Source organism: Crotalus tigris, unplaced genomic scaffold (genome assembly GCF_016545835.1).
Source record: "Crotalus tigris isolate CLP2741 ecotype Arizona unplaced genomic scaffold, ASM1654583v1 scf7180000023830.6690815, whole genome shotgun sequence".
NCBI classification, from domain to species: Eukaryota; Metazoa; Chordata; class Lepidosauria; order Squamata; family Viperidae; genus Crotalus; species Crotalus tigris.
The window spans coordinates 3,404,232-3,425,791 of record NW_024100214.1 but is presented as its reverse complement, the minus strand read 5'-3'; the positions used below and the strand labels follow the sequence as shown (position 1 = coordinate 3,425,791).

General features: G+C 35.8%; 1 protein-coding gene across 4 annotated transcripts in view; it reads left to right on the top strand.

The window, feature by feature from the left end:
- The window catches only part of MYO1B (myosin IB), a 128,138-nt gene that overhangs the window by 71,118 nt on the left and 35,460 nt on the right, over nucleotides 1-21,560 (top strand). For all 4 annotated transcript variants that reach the window (XM_039321971.1, XM_039321970.1, XM_039321967.1 and 1 more), the window contains exons 5-10: nucleotides 2,110-2,214; nucleotides 5,727-5,773; nucleotides 8,517-8,580; nucleotides 18,634-18,732; nucleotides 18,922-19,025; nucleotides 20,996-21,143. In XM_039321971.1, the coding sequence (XP_039177905.1) occupies nucleotides 2,110-2,214; nucleotides 5,727-5,773; nucleotides 8,517-8,580; nucleotides 18,634-18,732; nucleotides 18,922-19,025; nucleotides 20,996-21,143 (567 nt within the window). The remainder of the gene's footprint in view (nucleotides 1-2,109; nucleotides 2,215-5,726; nucleotides 5,774-8,516; nucleotides 8,581-18,633; nucleotides 18,733-18,921; nucleotides 19,026-20,995; nucleotides 21,144-21,560) is intronic.

Sequence of the window (21,560 nt, the reverse complement as noted above, 5' to 3'; positions counted from 1 at the left end):
TATCTTTAAATTCTATTATAAGTTACTTGTCTTGTTATGTCTCCAATATTAAAAACAGTTTTTCCTCCCCACAAAAATACATTTATTCTTTAAAATTAATTTCAAAGTTTTAATACTCAAAACCTCTATGGAGATTCTCAATCATTCAGGTCATGGTTGTCCCAAAGGTGCTTTTTTAGGAGGCAACTGGACTTTCTTGTTTTTCTTTGAAGACTTTTCACCTCTCATCCATGAAGCTTCTTCAGCTCTGAGTGGATGGTGGGGAATGGAAGGATTTATATTCTTTGCAGACCAGCTGGTCATTTGCATTCTTTCAGAGAGTCATTGAGGCCATTTGGAGGTTTACCTGTGTCCTCAGGATCACCCGAGTAGTCCCACTTTAGGGAATACTCAAAATCCAATATTCCAACTTTTTCTGAGCTCTTACTCCATTTAAAACTTTCTATAGGCAAACCTTGCCTTGCTTTTTTGCTGTTTATTTTAAATTCTTAAAAGATTATAAAGATAGATCCTCATTTTCTTATATAAAGGATTGAAATCACTCATCCAATATTAACACTCTTGTCACTTTGATTATTTTGAAGCAGTTAATAGGCAATTTCTACAGGTGATTAGTAAGGGAAGTACATGAGCTTAGTATCCTTTAAAAAGGCTCTGTTTGTGGCTGGAACAATTATAGTAAACTTTTCATCTCTCAATTCTGGTACCCCACTTCCAAATACTGGTGTCTTGCAGTCTCCTTGTGAGGAACAACCTTAAGGAGAACCATATGGTGATCTTAAATCCTCTCTTTACCCAGAGAGACTCAAAGGAGGTGATCTATTTGTTGGCTCCCTAATGATAGTCACAATTCCAAGTATTGGCTCCTCTTTTCATGAAACTATCTTCAGTTTATTTTTTATTTTCATCCAAAGGCATCTATTACCTGCCTTTCCAGCTAGCAGGATCTACAAGGCAAGTAAGCTTGAAATGAAATATATATATCATCATATTCAAATAGCAATAAAATCCAGCAAACAAAAGCTAAGGGAGTAATAAATCAGGAAAAAGAAGGGAGAAAGGACAGGAGTTACCTCAGATGCCATCTAAATGAACTCCTCAGCAGTGAGGACAAGTGAGCTCTTCCTGATATGACAGGAATGTGGCCTTAAGGAGGCTTTGCTTCTCTAAGCACATTGTTCAAATGGTTGAAGATTGCAGAGCAGAAAGATTCCATTAGCCTCTCTCTGAAGGTTTTTTTTTTCCTGCCTTTGAATCAGTGTTGTTCCTAGACTGCCTGGGCTGGTCCATAAGACCAGCTTCTTGGCAAAGATATTTGGACATGGTTTGTGTTTGCCACCTTCTTCCTAGGACTGAGAGAGAATGAGTGGCGCAACTGCACCCAGTGACTTTGTGCCTAAGACAGAACTAGAACTCACAGTCTCCTGATTTTTAGCTTGGGGCCTTAACCATTATACCAGATTAGCTCTAAAGACAGGTAATTCCCAATATCATGGTCCAACAGTCTAATAAGACTTTGATGTGGGTTTAGTAACTAGCTAAAAAGTAGTAAAAGTGGATGCAGAATCAAAACCTAAAATTTACTTATGTTCTTGAATGCTTCAGATTACTGTTATATTACATTTACTGATGTGCATTCACTGATTTTAAGGTTATAGTATTGCATTAATGGAGTATTGAGGTAATGCTTACTAGATGGCGTGGAGACCTATTCCCTATTTTCTCTTTTATAAAATGCTTCTATTGGATGTAGCCTTTAGCCATAGAAGCTCATTGGGGGACTTTGAGCCAGTCATTCTCTGTTAGCCCAACCTAACTTACAGGGTTTTGTGAGGAAAAACATATGCTATTTATGCAACCTTGAGTTCCTGACTGAAAAGACAGGATGTAAATATATTAAATAAGACAAATAATTCATAGATGCCTTGCTTCATGGTGACTCTGATAAAGGTGCAGAATGTTACCAAGTTAATAAACAAAGATAAATGTAGAAAACAAGGATGAATGTGAGACGTGCATTACTGTATATCTGAGTAATTAATTCAGGCATTTGTATTATAAATTATTTCATGTGGAATATAACTTTTTACCCTCTTTTATAACTTATAGAAGCCAGCAAACTTGTCATGTCTTATGTGGCAGCAGTTTGTGGCAAAGGAGCAGAAGTTAATCAAGTAAAAGAACAACTTTTACAATCCAATCCAGTGCTTGAAGGTAAGAGGCTAGTATCTAACCCTGTTGAACATTTGATAAAAGATTAATAATAATTCTTGAATGTACAACAAAAATGTTAAGTTTTTGATAACGTATTCAGTTCTGCAAAGCATTCACAATAGGGACATATTTACTTATAGCTATTTTAAACTCCCACATTCTTGTTTGCATTCTACTCTTATCTGATTCATAGTTGTCCTAGCCTGAATTTCTGCTGTGATTTTGCATTTGTCTTTGTAAGCATGCAAAGCAGTATTCAAATAACATTCTTAAAGAATATTTTGCTAACCTTTTGGAAGTATAACGCCATTAGAATTCTATTAGGAATGGAAAAACAGACTTGCAAACAAATAAATTGCAAAGTAATATCTATGCCATATTTGTACATTATATATCCTATTAAACTTATACATTTGAACTTAGGTGAAGTTTGAACAGGGATGTTGCCATTTATTTATTGTTTATGTCCTGCCTTTTTGGATAAGACTCTTCCAAAATTGTTTACAATAAATAGTAACAATGGTATATAAAAATACCATAAATAACTGTAAGAATTAAGACACGTCTAGACTCTTTCCAACAGGCAGGCCTATGAAACAAGCTCCTGCAGTAGCTATCATTTTGATTCTTCCTTCACTCTTTAGGGATCTTTTCCTCTGGACAGTGGGGTGAGTTTTCACTCACATTGTCAAAAATCAGCCAAACCAAAAGGAAGGCTGTTTTTTTTTTTACAAAGCTTTTTATGTGGTTTATGTTTGAAGTAGTTACCAAATCTTTAATATAGTGCAGGAATAAAGTTACAGAATCTTTTGCAACACAATGTTCTCAAACACTTAAGATAATTTTTACTATATGACATACATGAATGTTTGGGGTGGGGCTAGCTAAGGGGCAAAACTAATATAAGGACTGACGATTGAAGGCTGTTATAAAGACAGCCCTAAGTGAAAATATTGATCCTGGCAGTCATTGCAGAGTAAACAATGTAATTAGTATTGACAGCAGAAGACGTATATTTCGAAGTTAAAATTTTGTCAGTCAGTTGTAGGTATAGAATACTGTTAAGTGTTGTCTAATTGACAGTTTATGTAATTTTAATTTTTAAATAAAAAAGCACCAAGTTACACGTAATAATAATTAATAATACTTTATTAAATGTACATACTTCCTGACTTCCAATTGTTAAAAACATTTTAAAACAAAGGATAATACAAGAACAGCACAAGACAAAAGAACAAAGGTGAGAAAAAAATACAAACCCAGATGGGGACATGAAAAAGGAAGAATGGGGCATCAGCCATTCTTGTCAAAGGCCAGGGCACAACTTCAGAGTCCTTTGAAATACCAGTAGTGTGGGGGCCATTTGTATCTCAAGAGGAAGCTCATTCCAGAGGATAGGAGCACTTCCAGGATTTCAATAGATGCCATTGATTAATTGAAAGAATGCCGAACACACCAACCTTGGCTGATCAAACTAGCCAGGCAGATGCTGTGGCAGTCCTTCAGTTATCCAAGCCCTTTGGCATGTAGGGCTTCATAGGTGGCAGCCAACAGCTTGAACTGCATCCAGAAGTAGACTGGCAACTAGGGCAGTTCACGAAATACAGGTGTTACACAGGTATATCAAGACATGTCCATCATTGCCATACCATACTGCACAGGAATGAAGTTAAGAGTGTATGTAGGAAACTACTTCTGTGCTTGCTGTTATTTCAAGGCAGAGACTGTAACATCTTTGAAATATTCATGATAAAAATATTATGTTAGTTGCATGAATTTTCAAATCTGACAAATAAATGATGTCATAATATGTATTGCCCTTTTATTTTGTGTGTGTATGTGTGTGTGTCCTTTCCAAATATTTGTCACATGAAAGTTGACAATTATATCTGTTTCATTAAAGAACAAGTTGGACAGTTTTTGCTTAAGTCATAACTTTATTTAGATGTTGTTTTTTTGCCACTGCATGAAATTATTGTTCAAAAAATGTCCTGTGTATTTGCTTGCCTAAGTTACCAATGATTGAGTTTTGCATTCCAGCTACTGCAGAAGAACATAGGGAAACAATGAAGTTATGGTGAAATGAAGAATTTGCCTCTAAACTCTTATAATAGACCATTTGTATTTGATTCTGCATGCATATATAAATTGTCCTAGTGTTTTAGCCTCATGCTTAATGATATGCAGTGTTCAGAATGGAAGATGATTTATTGCTTGTGAATTCTGCACTCTATTAAATTTTTAGAATGATTATTTCAGCATGCACTTTGCCTTCTGGCTTCAGTGCTTTGATCTAGGGAAGTCTCAAAATCCTAAATTTAGTGAAGCAGAAATAACATTTCAAATATCCAGTTGATTTGAGCGTTACTTATGTACAGAAGCCAAAAAAATCAGCATACCCCTTTGTAACATAAGAATGTTTAATGTAATGAGTACAAAGTAACCTATCACATTAATTCCTTAGAATATGTTTGTATTATAATAAGGCTAATTTGTTCACTGTGGGCCTTAGTTCTTTTGATGGAAGGATTAATATGACCATTTTTAAAACCATAAAATAAGGAGAACTAGTGAACTAGTAGTTATGTCAGTGTAATAGACAACAGTAAAGTTGAGACATCACACCAAACTGTGCCTAATGTTACATGAATAAGCATGATCACATACTCTGTGCATGATTTCCCTCCTTATTTTATGGTTTGTGGGGAAAATATAGCCCATCATTCCGTAATATGATGGTTTGGGTGTGGTAGCATAATTTGGGAGTTAACTATTTGTTCATACAATGTTTATACCATGATGGACATGCCAGTTGGAAATTATCCTTCATCACAGAGTTATCCACGAAATTGTATATCTAAAAAAACTCAACTTTGTAGAGACATTTATGAGCATATAAAAAAACCTACCTTATACCAAATCAGACATTTTGCTCATCTATTTCAGCAATGTTTTTGCATTGGTAGATGGCTGGTTTCCAAATTTTCTAACAGGATCATTTTCCATTCCCACTCAGAATTATTGGACTTTGAGCCTGAAGTATTTATATGCAAAACCATTATGGCTGTATGAACTAAGCAGGCCAGATAATGCTTTTTCTTCAACTTGTATGCCTTATTTCTCTTTGTAACTTTGTAACTTTAGACTTATATGTGCAATGCACACATATTTTCTTTGGTCCTCTAAGCTGAGCATTCCAAATCCAGTTCTTTCTTAGCTAAAAACAGATAAATAAAAAACTATTAATATCAATATATTAATGAACGGGCCACCATATCTTAAATAGATTTTATTTTATTTTATTGTAATAAAATGCTGTACATAGACTATTACACTAGCTGTAGAATTCCTACTTATTTTGTTTCCACTTACATTAAACTTTTTAAAATTATGACCGCTTCACTTTGAATTAGCAAACTTATTTGGTACAGTCTTAACTGTGTTTTTGAATATTTGCTCAGCTTTACTGCTAAATCGTGCATATATTTAATTTTCTTTTTTCTTCCTACCAGCCTTTGGAAATGCCAAAACTGTAAGAAATGATAACTCGTCTAGATTTGTAAGTATCAAAATAAAAACATGCAAGTGATTTGGCCAGAGAACTAATCAGTAGTACTGAAAAGTTAGAACTACAGTGCAGTGTAGAATTAATGTTCCATACTGATTAGTGTTTTATTTTCTTTAATCTTTCTGTTGAGGAAATTACATGTGTATAGTTCTTTCCTAGTAGATTCTTCTGGGGCTCCATCTCCTTCTGTTCATAGAATAATATTGGATCTAACCCAATTCTATGTCATAGCCAGCTTTGTCATACTGAGATGTAGGTAACTATTTTCAAGACTCTCTATGTATTCTAGAGAATATCATTATACCCTAAATACTGAAAGTTAAACATATATGATGGACTCATGTCAAATGTTATATATTATTCCTTAGAATCAGGTTATTAAATTTGGTTAGACACTGGATTGAGTACAATGACAATTACATTTATAGTAAGGGGAAATTGTTTTTTAAGACCTATAGCTAGTAGATTGGGAAACAAAAGTACTTTGTGGATGAAAATGCATCGTAGAAGAATTTTGTGCTTGAGGTGAACTTTCCTTTGGAGAAATGCACCAGCACAGAGACCAGAGAGCTACCTCACATCTTAGCCAATAGCAAGTTAAATTTAGGACTGTCTGACTGCATAATTATAATTTAGATTTAGTTTATATTATTGTTGGCTTAGTTAGTTGTCTAAAAGCCATGTGACAGAAATAGTGTGTGTGTTGAGAGAGGGGGGCAGAGAGAGAGGGAGAGGGAGAGGGAGGGAGGGAGGGAGGGAGAGAGAGAGAGAGAATACGGCAAAAATAAGCACTTTTACAAAGCCAGGTACTGGGCATGATACTTCATTATGTTACTCTTAATATACAGTATATATATATGGGCCTCCTTAACAATTGCTTGTTTAGTGACATTTGAAGTTACAATAGTGCAGCCGATGGGCACAGTCACAGCATTCCACAGTTATGTTATCATTATGTCTGTGCTTCACAACCAGCTTCTTAAAAGCAGAGTTAATGGAAAAATCAATGGTGAATAAGTCTATAAATCAATAGAATAAAAAGCCCATATAGAGTGAACACATTGGCTGTCACTTCACTGTATGCTTATACTCTGTTCACATACTTTAGAACAGCCTTTCAAATTATGGTCATTGTATTTATATCTGTTCCCACTCCTCATGTTTCTAGAACGTTTTCTTGCTGTTTTATGCAGGGCTGATGTCAGAAATCAAACAGAACAGCAGATCTGAATCAACAGATATTTCTTAACTCAATATATCTCAGTGGTGGCAAACCTGTGGCACGGGTGCCAGAGGCAGCACTCAGAGCCCTCTCTGTGGGCACACGCGCCGTCGCCCAGTCCTAGGCCTTCAGTTGGGTTTTATAAAACCTTTTTGCTTTAGGCCTCCGCCGTCATGTGCAAAAAAAGAAAAAGGTTCAATCAATCAGTCAATTTCAATTTCTTGCAGGAAAAAAAAGATCTTGCAAACTTGAAAATGATTGATTGGAACTTTTTAGTCCCACCCAGTCTGCCATTACCATCACAGCCACGCCCACCCAATGGGCCATGCCCACCCAATGTGCCACACCCAGCCGGCACCCGACGATGCATAAGTGGGTTTTGCATTGCAGTTTGGGCACTTGGTCTCTAAAAGGTTCGCCATCACTGATATATCTCTATCTATTATTATGACTGTATGAAGCCTGCCATATTTCAGTCCCATAAAACAAGGAAAAGGTTGAAAGAACAACCTTTACAATCTGATGGTTAAGAAAAGAAAATCCGCACACAGTTTGCTTATCCCATATTAGATCATAGGTCTGCATATGTGTTTGTATAACTTTTATATGAAATCTGCACAACATAATTGTTCTTGGAAAACCCCTAGTACTTTCCAAGGAATATATGGATTTTTAGAAGTTACCTAACAAAAATTAATTTAATTACAATGTTCTTGTATGCTGTGAGATAAATAAGCACACTTTATACAATATGGTTTATTTAAAATGAAACAATTTAGAATGGTTAAACGTTGTTAAATATTTTTGTATTTAAATAATCTCAAACTACTGAACTTGTTATGTGGCATGTAAATAAAAAATATATCATCATCATCATTATTATTATTATTATGATGATGATGATGATCGCACAGTCAGCCGGATGTTCAGACTGGATTTGACATTTTGTCTACCTATCGAGTCCTTACCCAGGACCTGGGATAGGCAGACATGGATGTTTGATGGTATTACAGATATCGTCGCAGGATGGAAGTAGTTCCTAGTAAGGCCGCCTTTTGCAATTGACTAATGGCGAATTTGTCAATGCCAATGGTGTTCAAGTGGTGCTCCAGTTGTTTTGGGATTGCACCCAAGGCACCTATTACTATTGGTACTACACTTGCTTGCCTTTGCCACAGTTTTTCTATTTCTGTTTATAGGTCTTTGTATTTTGTTATCTTCTCCAGTTCTTTCTCGTCTGTTCTGCTGTCTCCAGGCACTGCCAACGTCCACTATCCAGTCTTTTTTGTCTTTCTTATCGACAATTGTTAAGTCCGGGGTGTTATGTTGCAGGTGCTTGTCTGTTTGAATTCTGAAGTCCCAGAGCAGTTTAATTTTATCATTTTCTATGACTTTCTCTATTTTATGATCCCACCAGTTTTTGCTTACAGGCAAATGATATTTCTTGCAGATGATGATGATGATGATGATGATGATGATGATGATGATGATGATTATTTCTTCTCTTTCCAGGGAAAATATATGGACATTGAATTTGATTTTAAAGGTGATCCACTTGGAGGAGTCATTAGCAATTGTAAGTTATGTTTTATTTGTAGAGCACATTTTGTTTGTTTGTTCTATGAGCTATCTGTGGTATTCTCAGAAATCTTACAGGTATAGGCATCTGAATATTTTTCTAGGGCCTTAACTGTTACTCTACCAAGTGCTAGTTAGGACATATTTCCTGAGTGCTGACTCTTTCCTACTAATAGTTGATCCTAAAAGGAAGACATTACCACTACTTTTGAATCTCCACTATCCATTCTAGCTTGTTTAAAATAGCATATTGAAAAATATGGAATATTGAAGAAAAAGAAAATTTCATACATTTTAAGAATATTTGAGCATCACAAGAAAAATAAAGAGATAGGAATACCCAGTGCTTTTTTTTGTAAATAAAAAAGTTGCTTGAACTCACATACTTCATACAACCCGCCTTGCCTACCCTACAAGGTTCCATCCAAAAAAGGTGCCGGAACTCCGTTCTGGGCGTTCTATAAGAAAAAAAGCCCTGGGAATACTGAAGAGTAATCACAGGAGAAATCAGCTAAAGATAGATGAGATAAAGGAAATATAGGAAACCATACTGAATCATTTGCAAAAAGGATTCTAAAATGACAGGAATATTTGTAAAGAGAGAATGTATTTGATAATTGAATCCATTAGAAAGTGAGTTATGACATGCAACAGACCAGCTGTAAAATTAACAAGTACCACATGAAGATGAAATACTGTACTGAACTGTTTATAAAGTTGGAGAAGAACCAGCTCAAATGCTAATAACTTCATGTCAATACTACAAAACAACAGGATGGGATAGAGATTGGAAAAGATTTAAATATACTGAAAGAATAGCAAGAGGATGTGCAAATTACTGAACCGTTGCATTAATTCTGCACATTAAGAGTTTCCTTAAGTTCTTAGAAAGAATAGAACCATATATGGAGAGAAACATACTAAATAGGCAAAACGTCAGAAAAAACAGAGATCAGGAAACTTTATAAGATTTTTCCTTCATGACAACAAGGCCTGTGAAAGTAAATTTAGAAAGTGAAATGTGTACCCTGGATGGCAAAGACGTGAAGGGGGTAAATAGATATGAATAAATAGATATGAACGTAGTATTCCAGTATTTGAAGGGCCGCCACAAAGACGAGGGGGCTCAATTTATTTTCCAAAACATCAGAAGGCAAGACAAGAAATAATGGATGAAAACTAATCAAGGAGAGAAGCAACCTGAAATTAACTAGAAACTTCCTAACAGTGAGAACTGGTGGAACAGCTTGCCTTCAGAAGTTGTAGGTGCTTCATCACTGGAAGTTTTTAAGAAAAGACTGGACCTCCACCTATCTGAAATGGTGTAGGGTCTCCTGCTTGAGCCAGGGGTTGGATTAGATGACCTTCAAGGTCCCTTCCAGCTCTGTTTTGATTCAGATGAGTTTGGGGGCTTAGTTAAATAAATATGGACACAGTGCTGGAGAAATAAAGAGAAGAAGGCAATGACAAACAAGATTATAGAATGTAAGGACATTTCATGCTAATAGTTAAGAAATAGTTAAGAAATGACCTGTGAAAGCTGAGCATTGAGAAGGAGCAAAAGAAAAAAGATAGATATCTTTGGAACATAGATTTGGAGATGGTCTGAAATGTATCAAGGCGTGCAAGAAGAACTAGACCAAGACCAAGACAGACTGTTCCTTAGAGACAATCACCAGCAAGCACACATATTGGACATGTGGATGAATAATGGAATTTAAAAATAAGTATATTTGATGATATTAAGGGATAATGGAGAGGGGGGAAACAGAAAGGGAAGCCAACAAATGACATTGATGGGTCCAAAAGAATTACTGGTTATCCTCAAAGCACTATGAATTATTACTAAAGAGAAATGAATATGATAAACATTTGTCCACATGTTACTTGGAATTGAACTTGGTTTGCCGGCAATAAACGGGAGATTAGGCTTTATGGTTTAAATAGCCTCTGTCAACTCACCAACTATATGAAGCAGATCTGGGATCTAATCATTACTTAAATGGAAATCGATTGGGAAAGCCACAGAAAATTCATCTTGATTTTGTGGTTGAGGAAACATGGAATATAAATAGATATAAATGTAATAAAAATAAACTATCCAAAGCTTGGTCAGTTTATTTACTGAGATGAAAAGCTTTGTGGCAGCCTACATCAGCTCTCATGTGCTTCTCTCCAGCCCTCATTTCACCCATATGACAAAGGTTTGCACTGACCTTTCTAGGTATCATCATAGAAAAAAAGTTATGAAAGTTCAAAATTCTGTCTGAGCAGAATTGCTGAATTTGTTCCATAATGATAGGCTAGAAAATAACTATGGAATGATGTACATAATAGTTATTTAGAAACCTTTTCATCAATATGGGTATATTTACAACCCAAAAGACAATTTAAGTCTGTAATTAAGTACATCTGTATCTCTTTTAGAAACAGTAACACATAAGCAAACATTGCTCATTGGTAAGGTATTTATTTCACCACTAAAGCAACTTGACTTTTTTTTTTCAGCTTCTGTAACAGAATAAGAGTGTCAAGTATCTATTATCTCCTGCCACCATCATGCCCTTTCATTAATTCTGATCATTTATTATTGGTGAAGCAAATTATTACAGTGTTCTGAGAATTGTTCTGTGTTGATTCTCATTGCTCATCATCTCCATCATTTTCTGTTTTATTATCCTTAGAGATGGTTTGTTGGACTGATATTTTGCGGCCCTTATATAACGTAATTATATTGGTTTTTTAACCAATCATTTTGGAAATGCAAAAATACTTTATTGGTACATTTATAGCTCTATCATATCAAAAATAGAGATGCTCTGTAGGATCTTCTGGTATTGTACTTATAAAATATGTCTTGCTCTCTTTACTTCTTTCTTGTAAGTCAAAATTCATGGCCAAGTAAAACTACCTACATCTGCCACATTTATGATAGTGAAGATCTCCAAATTTAAATTCCAGTTTTAAAGGAAACAAGTTATTGTTCCATTGTTCTTGGGTGCTGCAAGGTTTTTACTAGTTCATGTCTCTTAACCCTCCTCTCTGCCCAGCATCTGTATCACAGAGCTTCATTTATTCAAAACATTGTAAAATATATGAGAATTAGTGATATGTTGGACCAGATGCCTCACAGATGTTTTTCTTTTGCTTTGCCATTATCCCCTTTCTGCATGGTTAAAAAATCAAGAAAAATATTGATTCTTCTTTACATTTAACAGCACAGCAAAAAAGCTCCAGGTGGTTTGACAGTAAAATAAATAATTTTTCAGCCTTTTTCCTATTAGTGTTTTATCTTGGGTTAATGGGAAGATGCTCCGATGCTCTTTCGTGGAGATGTCTTTTTTAGTCTTTGCACAGTTCTTCCCCAGCTTCATCAGATTTTGGAAATACATCGTTCAATTACAATATTTTAAAAAGTGTGTATATTTGTAATTATTTTTTTACAGTAGGGATTTAAAAGCTTTAAATATATCAGACTTGTCAATTAACTACTTAGAAGGGCTAATTTAGTCTCCTCAGTATAATTCTGAATTTTTCAAATTTTCTGCAAAAAAGGTAGCATTTTTTGATGGACAAAATTCAAATATTCAAAGTTCTTTTTTTCCCCCAATAGCCCCTTAGGATAACAGACATGCCATGAAAAGAAGTCTGTGGTTTGTCAGACTGCACATTTGTATTTAACTTCCAACTCAGTTGCTTGCACACACAAAAAGGCTAGTTGGCTGGGATGGTCTGTCCTGTAGAATGGAAGAAAAGGAAGTAGTTAAAAATAGCTCTTCCTGATTTGTTAGAATATATCATGCAACTGGTGTTTATTTTTTGCTCGTGATGTAACGTCATTTCCCCCCCCCCATGTTAATTTAACTGATATTCAACTAAAGATAGTTGAAAAATCAAAAATAGGATAGTGGATTTAAAAAAGTCTCATGGCACAGCTCATTTGCAAAATGTTTGTATATGTAACATTCATGTACTGTAGATCAGGAATGTCCAGACCACAGGTGGCCCCATAATATCATAAATTTTTAACGTTATTTGATTTGTATACATTAACTATATTATATATTTTATATGTGGCCCAGGACAATTCCTCTTCACTCAATATAGCCCAGGCAAACCATAAGGTTAGATACCCATGATGTAAATCAGCTGTCCCCAATCTTTCCGGCTCGATGGACTGGAAAGGCGCAGTGGGGGGGAGAGGAGATAGTTTCTCACACACACTTGCGTCACTTTCATAAATGCAACTTCACGCATGCATACGTGTACTTGCTCACCACTTCCATGGTTCTGAATTGGCTGTACGCCCAGCATCTGGCCACGGACCGGGGGTTGGGGACCCCTGATTAGATAGTACTGTATGGGGTAGTAAGTAAAGTACAGCATTAAATAATATCAAACATTTTTATGTGACAGAATAGATAACTGTATAACTGCCCCATTGGGTTGTACTTTAAACTACTTGTGATTAATGACACAATCAAAGGCAGTCGAGAATCCTAACTCTGTGCCTTATTCTACTGGTAGATTTCAAATTAATACCAGTATTGTCCATCAAGTATCTATAAGATAAAAGCAACATAGTGACAGTGCTGTAGACTGTCAGTTGATGACTGAAAGAAATCTGTGTATGTTAGCTAGATAGTATTTGAACACATTTTAGTTTCTTTACTGCTGCAAATCTTTATATACATTCTGAGTAAACATTTTGGGTTGTTTGTTTCTTATTTTCTTCAGGTGTCATATTTAACAGTTCGCCAGATAGGCCTAATCTAACCTTTGATCAAATAAGCCTGGACATCGCAGCCATTTGAACTAGGCATTATCTAGTTTCCTACTTCTGCTTTGTACTCTCTGGAAAATTTTCTCTGAAAACAGTGCTGGGAATGTTCACTTTTGTGTGTATGAGACACGTGATAACAGAACTATGCCTATTGCTAAGACTGGTTTATTTCTGTATCTTCTGTATTTTTTGAGGGTGGACATTTCCTTCTCAGTTCTTATCACTCAGCTAGGGACAGCTTTAAACTTGATCCTTCTGGTAGTCTTATGTGCATACTCTTTGTGCACATAAATACTTTTAAAATTATCTCCTATGACGGTAAGTAGACTGCTGTATTTAGCAGTATTAAGATGTACCTGTGGGGGAGGGGGGAGTTTGCTAAAAAGAAAAGGAGAGTTCTTTTGTCCCTAACATTGAATCTGCCATGTAACCATTAACAGAATGGTGCTTTTTGTCCATAATTCATTGTTAATCTCCCAAAGTCACAAATAGCATCATGTTACAGGTTTTCCTCAACTTACAACCTTTGTTTAATGACTGTTTGAAGTTGCAAGTGTGCTGAAAAAAATGACTTATAACCTCTCTTTGCATTTACAACCATCATAGCATCCTCATGGTCACATGGTCAAAATTTGGCCACCTGGTGATTGGCATGTATTTATCACGGTTGCAGCATCCTGAAGTCATGTGATCACCATTTGCGACCTTGCCAGCTGTCTTCTGACAAGCAAAGTCAATGGGAGAAGCTGGATTTGCTTAGCAACCACAAGATTCACTTAATAACGGCAATGATTTACTTAACACCCAAGGCACAAGAAGTTGTAAAATTGGTCATGATTCACTGAACAACTACCTTGCATAACAATTCTACTCCCAACTGTGGTAGTAAGTTGAGGACTACCTGTATACAGTACCTTGGCAATTTTCAGATATGTGGACTTCAACTCCCTGAATTCCCCAAATAGCATTCTGGCTGGGGAATTCTGGAAGTTGAAGTCCACCCATCTGAAAATAGCTAAGGTTGAGAAACCCTGGATTACAGCACAGCAAATGTTGTCCCAGTCTTTAAAAAGAAAACAAAGGAGAATTCAAAGAATTACAGACCAGTCTGCCAGACACCTATGTCTGGGGAGTACAGATCTTAAAAGTTATTTTAACTGTAAGGATCTTAAAAACAATGTTCAGCAGGGGATTATGAAACTATTCTTATTTTTTATGGGACAACTTGGAAGAATGCAAGAATGTGTATATATATAAAATTATATATGTTGATTTTAGCAACGTTTATTTGATAGAATGGTGTTTTGAGTGGCAAGATAGTTAAGAATAGGCTGGATGACATGAGAAGAGTAGATATATCATATAAAATATGTAGAATATTCATTAACGGGGCCTCAACATATTAGAGGGGGATATCAAGTATGGTGCTACAAGTTAAGTCCTGGTTTTTGTATTTCTGAGCTTTTTTATTTGACATCTTACATGAAGAGGTTAAGGGAATGGCAAGATTTGCAGATGATGTGAGATGGTTTTCTAGAAGACTAAAACAATTCAAAATGATCTTGATGGAATAGAGAAATGAGCTGAGAGTAAATTAACAGTTAATTACAAAGTTATACATGTAATAATATATATTAAAATTGCCCAAATACAGCATGGGAAATAACCTGGTTTGGTAATAATTACTGTGAAAAAATAAGCCTTGCATTAATAGTTGATTATCAACTGAATATTAGTCAGTTGAGTGATATGATTGCCAAAAAGCTAAATGCACTTTGAGCTAGGATTAATAAAAGCATTGTTTCTAAATCATAGCCCCCTAAGCCAAGATCAATTTAAATAAAATGCTCAGGCAAACAAAGCAGAGATCCATAGCTTTTCTTCACGTTCTCTGTTACTGCTTATTCATTTATCAAGTATTTTGGCATGCAAGATATGTGGAAGTCATTACTTGGTTTTATAGGGTACCTATAAAAAGATTTTGTAAATCCTAGAAATAACCATTTTGCTAGGAACCGTGACTGATTATTTTCACTGCTGCAATTGCTACTTTTCCATTTCTCAGAATGTGGAATAGTAGGCAGAAGCAAAGTATAGGTGGTGGTGAGATGCTGGAATAGCTGGAAACCTGAGTAATACTGAATTCACATGTTCTACTTCAGGGGTGTCAAACTGCTGGCCTGCGGGCTGGTTTCATCATACCGGAGCCATGCCCACCACATTGCCGGCAATGGCGAAAAAGCTCCGATACGTTGCGCGACATCATGTGACATTGCGAGTTTGACATGTCTGTTCTACTTACATGAAACCTATTGCAGAGTGAGCTCTATGGAAGAGCAAGTTGCCAGCCACAACTTTGAGAGAGCTATTATATTTATTGTGTATTTTGCAACCTTTTTTATTATTTCCTTTTGTATGTGTGTGAGAAAGAGGGAGAGGGAGGGAGGGAGGGAGGGAGAGAGAGAGAGAGAGAGAGAGAGAGAGAGAGAGAGAGAGATATGCTTATGTCAAAATGCAATATAAAAATGCTATAGTCAAATGTTGCATGGTGGTTTGGCCAGTGAATCCAAAGATTTAAAATAGCTTAAGAAATCTGTACGATCTCTTAAGACATGTTTTCATACATGAAGGCACATCTGAAAGTGTCTTAATTTTAGATTGCCAAATAGTGTCTTTTCAATGACTTCCTTGTTTTGCTATGTAGAACAAGAGTTGCTTTCATTCCGAGTGTCCTTTGTAGAAAAGCTTGTGTATGCTTTGCTAATTGGAGCAGGTGACATGGAGACAAAAGACTGCTGGTAACTTACTGAAATATTAATACGCTTCATTGTTCTTCTGTTTGTTCTGAATGTTAGTAAAGCATAACACAAAGCGCTAGCTTAATGGAGACACACTCCTTCTGCAATATGTAAGTTGTGAGGCATTTTTTTTTAGTAAATCTAAATTTAAAACAACAGATAAAGACATAAATGGTACATACAGTAGATTTGTATGTGCCTAAGCTTATTTGGATAACATATTGCTGTATTCATTTTAATTAGTGCTGAACCTGAAGGCTTTCCCAAGTAATCTAAAATAATTCTGTAAATGCAAAATGAAAATGAAACATATTCTGGCAAATTCTATTGAGAAATAGAGGAATCCCATAGAATACTTGGAGCAGGCTTTGATCACTGTATATTTATTCACAGTGCTGGTATTTATAGAGAATTTGGACATTATTAGATTAAATATCTCCCCTGATCAACCTAGAGTTGAAAGGATTTATAGAGGTACGCTTACTCAGTGTAGGATTCATGAGACCATTTTGGACACATGAACATCCAGTTTCTGTTTGAAGACATTTAGAGCAGAATTTACTACATCATTTGGCAACCTGACAAAGTAGTCAAGAAATTCACTTTGATGGATAGATCAGGTCTTCTTATAGTTTTGATCCACTGATTCTGGTCCTACCCTCTCCCCTTAGTTGTTTTTTGTATACACTAAACATACCCAGTTTTTTAGCCATTCTTTATAGGGCTTGACTATCAAACATTTCATCAACTTGATAGCCTTCCTCTGACTTACTCCACTCTCCTTTTGAACTATGGAGCCCAGAACTGGACACAGTACTTCAAATGAGGTCTAGCCAAGTCAAACAGTTACTAGTTGTTATCTGGACTTTACGGTTTGGAAAATGCACATCGAGATAGCATTTGCCTTTTTATCAGCTTCATCACACAGCACCCTATTTTATCCTTACGTTTCACCTCTTTACTACCTTTATGCAGAACTTTGCATTTCACCCTGTTGAAGACCATCCTGTTGATTTTAGTTCAATGCTCAAACCGTTTTGAATTTTTTCTTGGATTTAAAGCAGGCATGTCCAACATTTTGGCTTATGTGGGCCGCATTGAGTGAAGAGGAATTTTCTTGGGTTGCATGTAAAATATATTTCACTGAAAACCATATAATGATGTTAAAATTTATGATCTTGTGGGTCTGCATTACTAGCTGTTCAGGGCTGCATGTGACCCATGGGCCATGGGTTGGACACACTGATTTATAATATTAAGCTATCCTTCCCAATTTTCTGCCTTTTACAAGCTTTGTAAGTATCCCCTCAACTCTCCCATCAAGATAATTGATGAAACTGATGAGCTGTACAGAGTTCAGGTACAGAGTGCTGTTGTATTCCACTTAATACAGGTAATCCTTGACTTAGGACCACAATGGAGCCCAGAGTTTCAGTTGTAAGCTATTGTGGTTATAACTTGAGGCACCCACTTGAACAAACTCAATTTTATAATGATATTTACTGTGGGCATAAAGCAAGTTACCAGTCATAAAGTGAACCTTGAACATGATTCAAGGACATTATTTGCTTGAAACTGGCAAAATATGCCAGAAACTGGGAGGGGGGAAATATTGCAAATCAGGGTCACATGACTTTGGGATACTGCAACTGGTTGTAAATGTGAGCCTTTTGCCAAGCACCTAAAATGCAATCTTGTAACCATAGGGCAGGGGGCGGCCATATAACTTCAAGGATAGGTCATTAATAACTTTTTAAAAGTGTGTCATAGCCTCAAATAGTCATCAAATGACCAGTCATAAATTGAGGACTACCTGTACTTTTCACCAGGCTGAACTGGAGCTATTAAAAGCAGTCTTGGCACAATTGTATGATTCTATCTATGAAGTGATTCTGTAATTTTAATACATTGTTCTTTACATCAATATTAGTTTGAACTATCTCATGCTAGAGTAGGATATGTAGAGATTCATTTTGATTTTAGATTTCCTCAGTACATAAATAACATTTCTTATTTTATAACTGACTGCCCTGTTTAATTGAAGTTTTATTAAACAGGTAGATGAATGCATGCATAGAAAGGTGAAAGCAGTTTTCTAATCTGATTCCTTCTGGATTTGTTTTACTAATCTCCATAACTGAGTGGGAAAGTCTGGTTTAGAATGCCAAGTTAGATTAGTATGTAACTTAACTTTCCCTAAATTAAATTTCCCTGCTGTGGCCTGCAACTCACTAGACTAGAAATTAAGATACTGTTAGCCTAATCAAACTCACAGGAATGCTGTGAGTATGTAGCAGTGGAATGTGTTTGTTAGAAAAAGGTAGGACATCACATAACCAAAATATCCATTATCTTAATTATAAGTTAGTGTGTATGTGTTCAATCTCTGTTCCAGATATTACTTCCCTTTCTGAATAGTCTATTAAATTGTAACATTGTTTGATAAATAATTATTTAAATATAATTTTAGATCTCTTGGAAAAGTCCCGTGTTGTTAAACAGCCCAGAGGTGAAAGAAATTTCCATATTTTCTATCAAATTCTGTCTGGAGGATCAGAAGATTTGCTTAGTAAGTACAATTTTGGAGAATATTGAAGTTACAACTGCACATGGAACTAGATAATTTATTTCAAGCTGGCATAACTAATGTTGGTATTGTGTGCATTTTTTATTTAAATCCACACAAGACTGTCATTGCTGCTATATAAGAGCAATAATATGGATTTGCTAGTAAAAATATATATTTTTATTTTAACAGAAAAACTTAAGTTGGAGATGGACTTCAGTCGATACAATTACTTGGGTCTGGGCTCTGCAAAAGTAAATGGAGTAGATGATGCTTCAAACTTCAGAACCGTTAAGGTAAGGATTCATGCCTTTCTGCTATATTCAGTATTGGATTAATTATTGTTTTTTACAAATACAGGTAGTCTAGAATAGACTGCAACCGTCATAAATGAGTCAGTTGCCAAGCATCTGAATTTTGATCATGTGACTATGGGGATACTGCAACTGTCATAAGTATGAAAAATGGTCATAAGTCACTTTTTCAGTGCTGTTGTAACTTTGAACAGTCATTAAATAAACTGTTGTATATTGAGGACTACCTGTAACTCAAGGTAGTGAACATATCCAACATACTTTCCTCCTACTATCTTCCCCACAACAACCCTGGGAGGTGAGTTGATTGAGAAACAGTGACTGGTCCAAGGTCATCCAGCTGGCTTCCATGCCTAAGGTTGGACTAGAATTCTGGGTCTCCCAGTTTCTAGCCTAGTGCCTTAATCACTAAACCAAACTAGTCTGTTCTTGCAACTGATGATGAGATCTGTTTGACATTCATTCAAGCAGATGGGGATATTACAGGTGGAATTGAGATGGCCTGCTCTTTGGCATTGATCAGTGACCTCCAGGTTCTCTTCCACCACTGAGTCTGTCAACCTCCTTTATTTTTACAACTTTTCTTATGAATTCTAGCCAGCCAGAATAAATAATCTCACTCTTGCTAGCCTGATTGTGTTGAAATGCCATGGATCAGGAGCATAAAACTATGAGAATGAAAATCAGTTGTGGATGCTACATTTTTAAATCTCCCTGCTTTCATATATTTTATTCAGATCCTAAATGAAAGTTAACATCAGCTAAGAGTACCATATATTCCGGCGTATAGGGCGACCCGGCGTATAAGACGACCCCCTAGTTTGACGCCGGGTCGCAAGACCATCGACGCCGAGTTGCAAGACCATCAACGCCCAGTCGCATGCCTAGAAAGTCGTCTTATACGCCAATATATATTTCCGGCGTATAAGACAACTCGGCGTATAAGACGACCCCCGAGTTCAGAGGCTGTTTCGATGCTCTCAAAAGTCGTCTTATACGCCGGAATATACGGTAGTTAGATTGTAATAGATGTACTCAGATTAGGAATGTTTGACTGTTCTTAATAATTTTTCTATTGAAAATGCGTTACTACATTGATTTATTGAATATAGAGGGGATCTATACTTATAAATATATTCACATTTTTTAAAAAAAGAAACCAAACAGTAATTAAAACATTTAACTGTGAATTAAATACCTGTAATACTTGTAGGTTAAATAAAATTCTAGTGTGACTATAATATGAGAGCCATTTGGGCCAGCTGAGAGATATAAATTTGAATCTTAGCTCTCTAAATAAAAATCTTGTGTGAATTTAAAAAAAAACTCCTGTAATCTATGCACCTCTTTCCTTATGTTCCTATTTATATTCTAAAGCAGGCATGTCAAAGTCGCGACATCACATGACGTCGTGCGACGTATTGTGACTTTTTCCCCATTGCTAGCAATGGGGTGGGCACGGTTTCTGCGTGACGCCTCCAGCCCGTGGGCCAGCAGTTTGACATGCCTGCTCTAAAGCCTTGTCCTACTTGTCTTCCCATGCTGAAGCTGCCCCCTAGAAGCAAGACTTTCCAATATTAGCCTCATTTTTTACATTCTGTCCTATAAGGTGTACCTAGTACCATCCTTACTGTTCTTTCATGCCAGGCAAGGGTGCTTTTAATGCACTAAGACCTTTTCATAATGTGCTAATACTGCCTTGATTTTTAATTTACCATTGCTTTTACTTTCTGTTTCTGCTTTAATGTTTATCTTGATTTTATTTTGTACTGTTCTTATACAAATATTTCACTGTATGCTTTTGTTAATGAAAATGAGGTAGAAATGTAAATATACTGTATACTACTTAGTTGGCTGCGAAAATAAAATAAATTGGGTGCAGTGGGAGACAACTACCAGGAAGGAGAAAAAGGTGAAAATGTAATAAATAAAGCATGATTTCCGTCTTCTAGAATGCAATGCAGATCGTGGGATTTATGGACCATGAAATCCAGTCAGTATTTGAAGTTGTTGCTGCTGTTTTAAAACTGGGAAACATTGAATTTAAACCAGAATCTCGTGTGAATGGATTAGATGAAAGTAAAATCAAAGATAAAAATGGTAATTCAAATTATAGAGTTTAATTGATTAATGTTTATCTTCTCTTCATTAGCTTACAGTACTACCTATTTTTTGGCTTCTTTCTAAATCTATTAATTTCAAGGTCAATGACAGAATCTTTATTGCAGAATCATTAGTATATTAAGTATTTTTCTGTCAGTTTGAAATTGTTCAGAATTCTTCATTAGCAAGATTTTTTTAAAAAAAATTCTTACGTACTATTGTTCAAGTTCACAGAAGGTCTTCTCGCATGTATTTAGTCTGTAGAAGATAAGAATGGAGAAAATAAAAACCACATTTTCTTATACTACATAACCTTTTTCCACTTTATCCAGTCTTAAAATTACTGACTTAATTTTAACTATTTAATGGACTTCAGCACTATCTGATATTGGAAACGATACAAAAGTCTTGAAC